General features: G+C 50.5%; 5 protein-coding genes across 5 annotated transcripts; 1 reads left to right on the forward strand and 4 right to left on the reverse strand.

Annotated features, from left to right (window-relative positions):
- Window positions 1–404: 404 nt before the first annotated feature.
- Window positions 405–2,279, reverse strand: AFUA_1G05970 (putative ubiquitin ligase complex F-box protein GRR1; the record flags this gene model as incomplete). The annotated part of the gene is made up of 3 exons (XM_745254.1): window positions 405–746; window positions 802–1,488; window positions 1,548–2,279. 3 exons carry the CDS (start codon window positions 2,277–2,279, stop codon window positions 405–407), a joined length of 1,761 nt encoding a protein of 586 aa, XP_750347.1.
- A 1,420-nt stretch (window positions 2,280–3,699) lies between these two features.
- Window positions 3,700–5,711, reverse strand: AFUA_1G05980 (putative AMP-binding domain protein; the record flags this gene model as incomplete). The annotated part of the gene is made up of 5 exons (XM_745255.1): window positions 3,700–4,007; window positions 4,081–4,710; window positions 4,771–5,217; window positions 5,278–5,473; window positions 5,565–5,711. 5 exons carry the CDS (start codon window positions 5,709–5,711, stop codon window positions 3,700–3,702), a joined length of 1,728 nt encoding a protein of 575 aa, XP_750348.1.
- Window positions 5,712–6,697: 986 nt separating this feature from the next.
- Window positions 6,698–7,669, reverse strand: AFUA_1G05990 (60S ribosomal protein uL13; the record flags this gene model as incomplete). Its single annotated transcript, XM_745256.2, has 4 exons — window positions 6,698–6,836; window positions 6,910–7,222; window positions 7,376–7,511; window positions 7,649–7,669. 4 exons carry the CDS (start codon window positions 7,667–7,669, stop codon window positions 6,698–6,700), a joined length of 609 nt encoding a protein of 202 aa, XP_750349.2.
- A 908-nt stretch (window positions 7,670–8,577) lies between these two features.
- On the forward strand, window positions 8,578–9,751 carry AFUA_1G06000 (metallophosphatase domain-containing protein; the record flags this gene model as incomplete). The annotated part of the gene is made up of 2 exons (XM_745257.2): window positions 8,578–8,776; window positions 8,838–9,751. The coding sequence occupies 2 exons, from the start codon at window positions 8,578–8,580 to the stop codon at window positions 9,749–9,751; spliced, it is 1,113 nt and encodes a 370-aa protein (XP_750350.2).
- A 1,366-nt stretch (window positions 9,752–11,117) lies between these two features.
- AFUA_1G06010 (uncharacterized protein) lies at window positions 11,118–12,206 on the reverse strand (the record flags this gene model as incomplete). The annotated part of the gene is made up of 1 exon (XM_077803845.1): window positions 11,118–12,206. The coding sequence occupies one exon, from the start codon at window positions 12,204–12,206 to the stop codon at window positions 11,118–11,120; it is 1,089 nt and encodes a 362-aa protein (XP_077660016.1).
- Between the last annotated feature and the right edge of the window lie 425 nt (window positions 12,207–12,631).

The following is a 12,631-nucleotide window of genomic DNA, read 5'->3' on the forward strand; positions in this document are numbered from 1 at the left end:
GTAGAGAAGTGCGTTTCATGGTCTCCACTTCATGACATAAGTCACACCGTGATGGGGATCTACTCCAAAGCAGCTGACAACCGACGTTTGACAGCGTCGTGATTTTAAAGAAGGAATGAAAGCCATATATATGCCTATCCCAGGTAAACAAACATGAATAACCCGAATCCCAGGTTGTATCAACCGCTATTGATGCAATTCCAGATGATGAAATCTGCCAGTCCTAGTTTGTACGTATGAGGTGGAAATGATAAGGGGCGCCCGCTCTTTAGCCATGATTCCCTGAATGATAATGCCAAAAGTGACAAGCGTCATGCGAAAGATGAAGGGTAAGAAACGCAGAGAAACACAGAAAGGCGCCAGGGGGGGGGGGGAAATACGCTCGAAGGAATAGCAGAGGGGTATCAACCGTGAGCATGTCCGATATCGATATAGTCTTCGTCGTTTATGACTGTCGCGTGCATCAGGCCAGTCACTTGACCTTCGTCCTCATCCAACTCTTCGTCATCATCATACATTGTAGCTTCGGTCATTTCACGGGGGGGGTCAGGACTGCGATTCAAGTAGTCCCGAAGTCGATTGACGCCTTCACCGCTAAAGACACAAAACACTTCTCGCTGTTGTTGAGTAAACTCCGGAGGTGCTTCGCGGCAGAACTGGGTGACAGCCGGATCCAAGAAAGCCTGCACCCCGGTGAGACTGAGATGTGTGAGCCGAGGGCAATTGTTTAGCAGAGCATGTATTCCCTAGACATCCAAATCAGCACTGGCAGACAACCTAGACTGATGTCCGGAAACTTACTGGCACTGTCAAGTTGACGCAGTAACTGAGGTGCACTCGCTCCAGGCTACTCGTACCAAGAGGATCAGGGGACACCTTGGGCCGCGCCAGAGCCAGAATACTCTGATCTGTAATCAGCTGACACTTGACCAAGCCGATGCGTCGAAGTTTAGGCAGAGTCGCCAGCTGCTGAACGCTGTTATCTGTTAAACGGTTGCAGCAAGCCAAGTCGATGTATCTGATCCGGTTGCAAGACTTCACCAGCTGTATTACCGCCGGATCGGTGATATTGGAGCAGTGGCCCAGATGGACGTAATGGAGATTCTTTCCGAGCTTGCAGATGGCCTGCACAGCGCGGTCCGTGATGAACCTACACTTGGCCAAGACAAGGTTTCGCAAGCGAGGCGCCGCGCTGACGATGCGCTCGACAGCATCATCTTTAACGTTCTCACATGCGGTCAGGTCCAGGATGCGGAGACTATCAAAGGAGAGCGACTCGGGAAGATTTAGAAATGCCGCATCACTGATCTCGACGCAGTGGGCCAGCCGCAGTTCACGAAGGCTTCGTAGTGTCGTCATGAGCGAGGTCACCGACGGGTTTGTGACAAGTTTGCAGTCGTGCAGGTCGATTTCAAGGATAGCAGGACAGTTTTCGGCAAAGGATAGGATTGACCTGTCCGTTACTTGGACGACCCCGTTAAGTTTCAGCTGGGAGATACTTGTTAGCAGAGGCAACGGGAATCGATCAGAAGCATTTTAAAGCTCACTCTTTTGATTTGTCGGCAGTTCTGCGAGATGACAATGAGTGAGTCGTCCGTCACTCTGATACAACCCGTGATGTTGAGTCCTTGAAGCCGGGGGCAGTTCCTGGCAACCGTATATAGAGTGTGGTCCGTAAGGTATCGTAAATCCGAGACATCTAGAGCCTGCAAATGTCGGTTGCCTTCCACCAGGTCCGAGACACCCTTGTCCGTGAGCTTCGAACAGTTCGTCAAGGTCAACCGCTCAATACGCTTGCACTGAGCAAAGGGGACGACGGTGCCGTCGCTGACATCTTCCGTCAACGCAGAGAGATTGAGTCGTTTGATAAGCTCCGAGTACGCAAATAAACCATCCGGCTTTCCCACGGATGCTGTTACGCTCTTCAGGTTGTCCCAGTTATTGCACGACGGTCGATGCCACAGTATCGCGACGCAGTTGGCAGCCCACCCTCGGCATACCAGCATGCAACTCAGCAGATCCGCTGTTGAGCTGAGCTTCGCAAATATGGAGATAAGGAGCTCCGGCGGTAGACGTCCGATCGGAGGAATTACTGTGTTTCTCGGGCCCTGATCGCGTGGCTCGCGGAAGTTCCCCACGCCGACGGAAGACTGCGAATCGTTGGCCTGGGCCATGAAGAAGTCGGTATCATCATCGACGGTACGATCGGGAGAGGTGGATGACGAGGACTCGGAGGGAACTTCGCTTGAGAAGCGAAGTGGTTGCCGTGAGCGGGGCATTCTGGATAGCGGGTGTGAAGCCTGAGGAGGTCTTGTGATGAGGGTTGTCTGATCAAGGTTCTCCAGCAGCATGAGATACGCTATTCATGAGTACTTTGACATCAGAAGGATACCGCTGTCAGCACGAATTCCGCAACCCGAGGGCGTGAGACTCTCGTTCGGTATCCCTTGACAGCAAGTAGACCCTTGTAAGCAAAGCTGAAAAGGGAAACGAGAGCAAAAGCACGGCGCCGTCCAAACCAGCCGATGGATCCCGTCGCAGCGTTTAAGGAAAAGGGACGAGAAACAGGGAATAGAAGACAGGTATCAAAGGGAACGCGCGTCCGAGCGTGCCTGCAGCAGTTGCACAATAATCCGGAAGGTAAGGGAGGGGCTGAGGAGCGGAGAATGGGAGGTCTGGGGGCGGGCGGATTATTGACCAGGGAAACGACAAACGCTCGATCGGGGAGGGAAAGACGTCCGTGGTGGAGTTATCGAGATTTTATGCTCAGAGTAAGTAGCATTATCCAGACGGTCTATGCGTTGCGTAGTGATATGGCTGAAAGAAAACTTCAGGTATGGTGGGTGGGTGGGATCTCTCGAGGGAACCCAAAGAGCTAGCTGTTTGATCGGGCGGCTAGAAAAGAGAGAGTCAGCACAGTACAGGGTCGGCGGTGGCTGCCAAAGTGATGGATGATTAGTTGACGGTCGATGGGAGGCAAATAAGAACTGATGGTTCCAGTCCCGCCGCTGAACCTCTCAGTAGAGTCGAATGGTGTCTGTCCTGAAAATTTATCTGCATACCTTAGATTTCTGCGCTGGATAGAGTGGAAATTTCAGGATTTCAAGATCCGCAAAGCAATAGAGTCATGGACAGAAGACCTAGGCAGGATCAATGTGAATATACAGGTGTACTACTGGTTTTGCACGCCGATTGGCTAGCAGGAAATAGTACCTAGATGGTGGCCTTTACAGTCCCTCCTTAATATACATACATATACATATATATATATATATATATATACTCCGTACACTTATACACGAGGTCCTTGGGATTGACATGTATCAATTCCTAGATCCAAAAATACATTGCTGAGAATACTGATCACCACGAACCCCAATATTCATTGGCGGTGGCAACATGAAGCGATTGGCCTTACTGAAGGCAGCCTTTTAGACATCCCCATCAATCATGATATCCATCTTCGCTACTCCCCCTCACTATCGAGATGATCCAATACTTGGGATGCCTCTTGCAAGTTCGCATCATCGCATGCCATCACAGGCTTGGCAGCAGTGGGTCCCATAGAGGATTAGTGTCGATAGTGGGAAAAATGTCTCGATTTAGTGCCTGCCACCAGAAAGGGGCAGGCCCATGGATACCCTCAACAGCACTCGCGATCTCGTATTCTCAATGGGATTCTACTTCAGCCGACACAGGTCATGTCCGACTTCCCCTTTTCGCCCATTCTCGAAGGACATTCTTCCTGACCTTCCCCGTACTCGTCTTGGGAAGCTCCGCCACCACTTCCACCTCCCGAGGGACCATGAACTTGCTGATCGCACTGTTATTCTTGGCCCACGCGATCACTTCTTGTCCATCGATCTGCTTCCCCTGCTTCACAGTCACAAATGCCTTGGGTCGCTCCCCCCAATGTGCGTCTGGGACCGCCACGACACCAGCTTCAAGGATGTCGGGATGGGTAACGAGCATCGACTCGAGAGCAACGGATGAGATGTTCTCGCCTCCTGTTCAGTTATGGTCAGCATTGTGATGAATGAACGGGGAAAAAAAAGAGAACCGATGATAGATATTGCCTACCGCTGATGATGATGTCCTTTGCTCGGTCCAAGATTTGGACGGCTCCGTCGGGGTGCCAGACCGCCAGATCCCCGGAGTGCAAGACGCCCCCCGCGAAGAGCTTTCGCGTGGCCTCGGGGTCTTTGTAGTAGCCTCGGGAGCAGATGTTGCCAACAAAAGCGATCTCTCCTATCTCTTTGCCATCCCGCTGGACGTCAATAATGGTTCCTTCTGGGACATCCGTCTTGATGACTCGAACGGGCAAACTAGTCACGAAACCATGTCCTTGTCTTGCCATCTTCTTGTATTTCTCTTCCGCGGGCAGTTGATCCCACTGAGGCATGTAGTACCCCTTGGTAATCGGTCCATATGTCTCCGTCATTCCGTACACATGCACTGGGTGCAAGTTCAGGTTGGTCATCTGCTCAAAGAGATGTGGGGTGGGTGGGCTGGCCGCCACAGTGACTTGGACCGGCCGCGGAAGTCGCTCGGCCTCGTTGGCAGCACACAGCAAGGTGTTCACCGTTGGAGCCGCGTTGAAATGGGTGATGTGCTCTTGCTTCAGCAATCTCCAAATCTCCGGATAGTCGATCTTTCGCAGGCAGTAATGGGTGCCACGGACGGCGGTCACTGCCCAGGGAAATGTCCAGCCTGGAAGAGTTAGCCGGATGACAGCAGACTAACGGTGCCGGAGCCGAGCATATAACTAACCCATTGCATGAAACATAGGTAAAGTCCATAGATAACGGCAGCGGCCTTGTTGAGAATTCAGGCCAGACTCGATCACGTTGGCCAGGGCAGCTAGGTAGCAGCCACGGTGAGTAAACTCGACGCCTTTGGGGCGGGCTGTTGTGCCACTGGTATAAGCAAGCGCAATGACATCGTCTTCGGAAGCAGCCTGGCTTTCCAGCCCATCCCAGCCCTTTGCGCCTGTGTCAGCGTCATACTTGAGACCTAATAAAACAGCCTCGTCAAAAGGACCGGAGAGTTGGCCTTCTGTAGAATCTGTGTCCGTGTCGACTATGACGGGGATTTCTGGCTTTGCCGCTCGATATGCTTGCAACAGTGGGAGATATTCCTTGTCCACAATGATGACATCGGCGTCCGAGTGCGTGAAGATATATGCGATATCATCTTCCTTGAGTCGGTAATTAACGGCTAGTTGGTGTCAACGTCAACCTCTGCGGCAGACAATGGAGGAAAGAACCTCGTCCTTACCAATGTTCACTGCTCCAGCAGCAGCTATCCCAAAGATAGACTCCAGGAAGGCCGGGGTGTTTGGACACAGAATGCCAACTCGCTTGAACCCATGCTTCTTGAGATAGTATGCAAGACCCCTAGCCCGATCTGCAGTCTCTATATATGTTCTCCGCAGAACCTGCTTGTTTGCAGTGACATGGTAGATAGCTTCAGCCTATCAGCCAATGGTTTCCGCCAGTTAGCTCACTGAAACCAAAACAGTTGCTTTGTACAAAAAGCAGCGCAGAGGACAGAAAATGTCTCACATCAGGTTCGATTGCCGCAGCACGAGGCAAGAAGAATGTGGGCGAGAGTGTATGATAGTTGATGCGATGTTGCGGAGCAGGGTCCTTGACTTCGGGGGATGCAAGATGGCCCAGTAGACCCGACAGGCGAGCCTTGACAGATGACATGGCTAAGGACTCGGTAGCGGTAGCCAAACAAAAGAGTCCAGATTCATAAATCTTAAGGTACAAGAAGCCAAGCACTCCCCAGGTGCATATATTTAATTATTGCTGGTGTTTGGGTCACGGAAACAGGGGGAGTGCCATACAAGAGCCGAGCTGGGGACAAAATGCGGGGAATGGTCGGCTGCTAGACTACTTTGGACCGCGGAGAAGTTGGGCTTACCCGCACTCTACCAAGCGGGATGCGGGCGACTCTTCCACATGCCTCGTTTGTGGTCCAATTACTTTCGGAACAAGTCAAATATGAATATCTTGAAAGGAGGATGATATCAGAAGTCAATTATCGTTATTGGGGCAGGCACTTCATATCTTTCGTCAGGACAAGCTATCCCGACTTATCCTTTGCGATCTCGAACCACTACTCTAGCTAGGCCACAGACTCCCTAAAGTAACCCCCAGAATCCATTACCGCCTACCCATATGATCCGCACTACGACCCGCACTCCGTATGCCCGTAATATCCGAGGCTGGTCAGTGATAGCTCGAACGCGTCGATCCTGAGACACAGGCATTATGGGAACCGACCGCTAACAGACTACACTCTTTGACATACATTGGATTTAGTCTTACAGTCAAATGAACGATGAATGAAACAAACAAAGGATGGAAACGAGCATTGTCAATGGTCATGAGAGTCATTCTTAACTCGAGAAAACTTTGGATTAAACCGCGACGGCGCGAGATTAACGGTCAGCTATTTTGAACAACCTTTCCTCCCAAGCGACTCCGTATTTTTTACTTTTGAATATGAAATCGGTTCCTGTAGCCTGCATGTCTGTCACAACATGAACATGTGTGGTAATGCATGATGAGGTAGGGACAAGGGAAAAAAGGTCGATCGGTTTGCCGTCCAACCTCGCTGAAAGATAAACCGTTTGCGATCCCAACCCAACCCATCACTGAGACAAGCAACCAACCGCGCAACGAGGTATCTAATATCCGTACTCAGCAAGCTGGCTCTTGGTCTTCTCGTCAATGCTCGCCGACTTCTGGGCCTGGACGAGCTGGCGGCGAGCGGCCTTCTTGCGCTCGTAGTATGCACTGCTCTTAACCTTTCTCTGCTCCTCAAGTCTGAAAAAGAATCATCCATTAGCCATGTCCATAACACCAGAAAGACCAATAATCCAAAGCGATGATTACACACCTGGCAACAACGTCCTGGTACTTCCAGCCAACCTCGTGGCTGAGTCTACCAACGGTGCAGTACTTGCGGCCGGGGCGGAGTCTGAGAACACGCAGAGCCTGGGGAACGACGACGCGCTTCTTCTTGTCGTAGGGGGGAGGAACACCCTCGAAGACCTTGAGTCTCTCCAGAGCAGCAGCACCACGAGGGGTCTTGTGGGGGATCATTCCGCGGACGGCCTTGTAGAAGATGCGGGAGGGGGCACGGAAGTGGAAGGGACCACCACGAGTGGGGTTGTAACGAGTCATCTTGCGAAGGTAGGCGTGGTACTTCACTATATCATCAGAAGTTGCGATGTCAGCTCTTTGCTCCGAACCAGTGTCAAACAGTCGCAACATCTCCAAATGTCTCCACGTCTCGGTATGTCTCTGCTCCACCCTCCTCTTGCGCCTTCATAGGGGATGAAAAAACGAATCGGATGACGTACGCTTCGCACGGAAGAACTCGCCGGAGATGTTGAGGGCTTCACATCTCACAACGACGATCTTCTGGCCGTTAAGCAGCTGCTTAGCAACAGTGCTGGCCAGGCGACCAAGAAGGTGTCCCTTGCCGTCAATGACGACCTGCGGATTCCCAGAACAAGTCAGCGATCACTGTAATTGTAGATAACACAGCCTGTAATGTCTCCCGCCCCTGGAATTTCCAAAGCACACAAGACAACAAGGCTTTTTGGCGGTCTGCAGGTGAAGGGGGTACGCACGACTGGCTCGGTGGAGGACATCCTGCTCTTCTGTCACCGTTTCAAAAGGAAAATATCCAGCGAAAGGAAGAGCGCTGCTCTAGGATACTCCCTTGGGATGTATGTTGTCGGCGGTTGTTGTCGTTGTGGTCGAGTTCAACGCACACAACGGAGTCGGATGGGTTCGCAGGTTAGATCGCTAAGCGAAGCTACTACCCTTTGTGTGGAAAGGTCATTTGAGGGCCACAGCCCTAACCCGGTCCAATCCCGTGGCTCATGATCACGTGAACCACCTCTTTTGCCTCTGGTCAATTCCAGCCCAGTTGGACGTTTTCTGGGCCCAGAAGACAAATTGTTCCTTGATAGGCCAGTCTCAGACTGTTCCGCAAAAAAGGAGCATTTAGTTGTTCTTTCATTGATTGTGGTTTATCTACTCCGTACTCTGTGGATTGTCGCCGGTGATGTCAATATCTTCACTCGGCAGGCCGACTCCGGCGTGAAATTCATCCTGATCAAATTTAGTCAAGGAATGACATTGACAGCCTTATAATCTTACGGACATAGCTCCTGATACTACCTATTGGACTCACTCAAGGTTGTGAATTAACGATCGGCTACTGGTCACATTCCATGACATCTCTTGGCATGATGGAAGTTTTGACGGTATATGTTAGCTAAGATCTGTCGACGTATACTACTTACCTGTTCCCATATTATGACTTCCGAGGTTGAATTTCCGACAAAGGTCATATGTATTCATCGTCAACTTGCTTTATGGTCTACTAGTCCTCGTATCTGGAAGCCCAATTGAGACATTGTATGAGTCATTTAATACGCGGTCGTTATGTACAGCCCAGCCGACCTACTACTACGTTATTTCCAGCTTTGAACAGCCTTGTTGCAGCATCAAATAACAACAAAGCAGACTTATTTACAGCCTTAGACGACTGATGAGGCTTCAAAAGACACGCTTTGTTTGCGTGTCTGACACGCACGGCTACGCGCCATCAGAAGCAGGGTTCAAGCTACCAGCAGGCGATGTTCTAATTCATGCGGGAGATCTTACAAACCAAGGCAGTCTAAGTGAGTTGCGCAAAACGATCGAATGGATTTCCAAGGCCGACTATGAGGTCAAGATAATTGTCTGCGGTTAGTCTGCTTGGAGCACGCGGTAATGTGTCCGTGTGTACTGATTAGCACACCTGTCCAGGCAATCATGATATCACGTTAGACCCAAGCTTTTATGCTAAATACGGATCGACCTTCCATAATCAGCGTCTAGAAAACTCTGAGCAATGCATGGAAGTTGTGCGGGCAGGTTCACCCTCGGTAGTATTTCTTCAGCATCAGTCAGCACTAGTCCGCTTGACCCGGGCCGACGGCCCCAAGACCATATTTAAAGTCTTTGGCTCGCCCTACTCCCAGTTCACGGGGACTTGGGCATTCGGATACGAGTCGGCCGACGCTGGTGCGCTCTGGGGGCAGATTCCATTGGACGCCGACATCGTCATCACGCACACGCCGCCTCATTCTCACTGTGACAGCCTGAGCACTGGCGAGTCCGTCGGGTGCATTGCCCTGCGTCAGGTATTGAGCAAGGTGAGACCGCTGCTTGCCGTTTGCGGTCATGTACATGAGGCGCGGGGCTATGAGAGGGTCAAATGGGCTTCACCATCGTCAACCAACGCCGGACCGGAACAAACCGAGCATCAGGTTGTGCGAGATGTCTTGCCTCCTCGAGAAAGCAAGAAGCAGAACCTAGTTGACCTAACGGGCAAAAAGGGCGAGCGTCTAGACAATGATGGTTACTCTGTCCAGGCGAATCCAAATTTGCGGACGGCATCATTCACACCCTCGCAGAATGCCCTACTGTTGCCCTCGATCGCAGCCTCAACATCCATCATGATGCCCGACAGTCCGCAGCAGAGTCCAAATGCGCCTTTTTCGCCCTGTTCTAGTTTGATCGAGGACACTGGCCGTGGCGAAATCCATCCACGAAGAAAGGAAACGTGTATTGCCAACGCCGCTATCGTTGCAAGCAAATGGCCGCATCAAGGAGGCAAAAAGTTCCATCCTCCAATTGTAGTTGACCTGGAGCTGCCCATTTGGTCAGAGCTTGAGTAGCACACTAAACTTATATAAGAATTTGAAGCTTGGGCAATATATCAGGTAGTCCGGTCTCAGGCTGTCGCACGCTCCATGAACTGGTATGCTCTTTGCGGCTCGCAACGGACGATGGAGCTCTCGCTACAGTCGGCGAATAGATAGACTACATCTCTGGGTGGTACATCGCTGCCTTGATGGGCTCAGTGATACTATGGCAAGCGCAGCAATGTCGGGGGCTATCTCCATTACATCATTTCTTCGAGATGTTAGATAGATTGACACCCTTGACCATGATATTCGTCGAGCACCGGGTCATCACCCCATATGGCAAGTGAGGATTTGGAAACCGCGAACCAAAGCACCGTCTCATCGCACCACGGTCGTTTACAGAAACCTGATCAAACGACTCCCTACCCGACGAACATCATTGACACTAGATGAAGGTCCAAAGGTCATCCGCAAGACCCCTCCATCACCTGATCAAACCATGTCACCAGCGTAAGGTTCACCATACCTAACCTCGCACCCGAGAAGAGCGCTTGTTACCGCCTTATGAATGGCGGAGAAATCTAGCGCGGTGATAGCTTGATCTTCTGCCAAAAGCAGATGCTTTTGTAGTGACGATGCCAATATGATCTCACGAAAAGACCACGAAGGTTGTGCCTAGTTGTCGCAAGGTCTTAGATTTCTCAGGCCACCGTCAGGTCTACTGTCAGGCCTACTGTCAGGCCTTGCAGATAAATATAGCGTGAAAATAGGACGTATCTTAAAACGTAGTGTCCTTCTATGACAGAATCCCCACCGCTGAGGTTCCATCAGCAGCTAAGATCTAACATAAACATTCGGCTTCAGCCATACAAAATTTGTTCTTAGCAGTGCGTAACCAACCTGTGGGAATGCCGACTGCTGAGCACCTGAAGGCGTGGGGACGTAGCTGAGTACTCCGTCTCGGTATTCGGCGTCTGTTCCAGTTTTCAATTTACATCAGTATCGTGGCCAGCACCACCCTGCTAGGGTTGGCGCGCTAACCTCGAATTAATCAAAGGCTCCTGAGTGGGGCGAGACTAAGAAACTCGGACGGTTGAGTCGTTGGCTCTGATTGTTCCAAGTGGAGGAAGATCTCGATGCTGGATAACGACAGAGTACGGAGTACTAGCCGCCAATTGATAAGATAGGTTAGATGCGCCTGGCCAGATCGGGAGCCCGTCTCTTGTGGTAGTTGTGGCTGTAGGACTCTGTCCTCCGTACCCGTCGTACCCGTTGCTTAACGTAATCGGTAAGCGAGCGGATCACGCAACCGAGCGGATCACCATACCATAGAATTTGGCCGCGGCCGAAATTGGAGGCTATTTTGAACCCCTAAAACATGATTTTATTACTAAATCTAGTTATTCTTGCGCTGCGGACATTGCAATCGCCTATGGCCTAGAATATGGCAGTCACTGCAGCGTGGGGGTGCCCGTTGAGGGCGTTGTTCTGTATCTACTACCTGCTCTGGAGGGATAGTTGGGATAGCTTCAGCAGCCTGATCCCTGCGTTGAATGATCTCCTGCCCTTCCTGGATAGATAATCCCACTGCAGTTTCTATCTGCCGCCTAGATCGCTTCTGCTTTTGAAGGTGCTTTTCATGTGCAGCACGTAGATCATGATTTTCCTTTGCAAGAAGGGCAGCGTTATTCATTGCCATCTCACACCCCTTGATAATCTGACCTAGCACAGCCTTTGTAGGGGTAGGAGGGCTGTATGTACGCTCCCTAAGTAGCTTCTTAAGCGTAGTTTCCTGCTTCTTCAGCTGCTTGAGATTGTAAGGTGTTTTTGGGACAGAATTAGTTGATCGGCTGCCTGGTGGTGTAGGTGTTCTAAGCTGGATATTAAGCTGACTGAGCACCCGATCTGGATTCAGTGGTATTAATCCAGTTGCTGAAAAGCCACTTTTAATATTATCTGCTGAAAAGATTGCCGTACGAGCTTGTGGATAGGCCTCAAGGAAATCAAACTTGTCAATATGGTTGAAACCAAGCCGCATCTTATCCTCAATCAAGCGGCTATATGCACGCTTAAGAGGAGAGAAACAGCCAACATCTAGAGGCTGGAGGAGATGTGATGAATGTGCAGGCATGCAGATTGGAATGATATCATTCTCAGTGCAGATTTGATCAAACTGTGGTGTTAGATGGCTCCCATGGCCATCAAGAATTAATAGTCGATATCTACCAGTTGTACGACTGGTAGTAGCAGGAATAAAGACTTTTTGAAGCCATCGTAATCCAATCTGATCAGTCGTCCATCCATTCTCACTGACCTCGATCCGCCAGTCTGCTGGTAAGGCTGTATCTTGATACCAGCCCTCAATATGGACCTTTCCCTTGAAGATAATGCATGGTGGAAGCACCCAGCCAGTAGAGTTAATACACTCTATAGAGGTAACCCATTCGCGGTTCCCTGGCTGGATAAGGAAGGGCCGACTAAGCATCTCAGCTCTTGTAACTACCTTAGCAGTAGCTACTAAGCCTATTGCAAAGCCAGTTTCATCAAAGTTGTAGATATCTTCCAGTGTAATCCCATGCTGCATTATTGTGATCTGGACACGATTGAACCATTCCAGGATAATCTTTGGGTCTTCACATTTAGCACGCTGGTGGTTATAGCGCCTAGAGAATCGGGTTTTGATCTCATCATGCCGATTAATGAAGTTATATACCCATTTCTCTCCAACAGTCTGGGTAGGAGTTGAACCACGCTGCGCAAGCAGGATATTCGCCATTTCTCGTACATGGGACGGTCGGGGAGCCGCTCCACGTTGATCCATAGATAGAATCCATCTAATAAGTGAATCCTCTTCATTCTGAGTCATTTTATGGCCATTTGCGCGTAATTCAGCTCGAAAAGTATGCCCCT

The sequence above is a fragment of the Aspergillus fumigatus genome, chromosome 1 (assembly GCF_000002655.1).
Source record: "Aspergillus fumigatus Af293 chromosome 1, whole genome shotgun sequence".
NCBI lineage: Eukaryota > Fungi > Ascomycota > Eurotiomycetes > Eurotiales > Aspergillaceae > Aspergillus > Aspergillus fumigatus.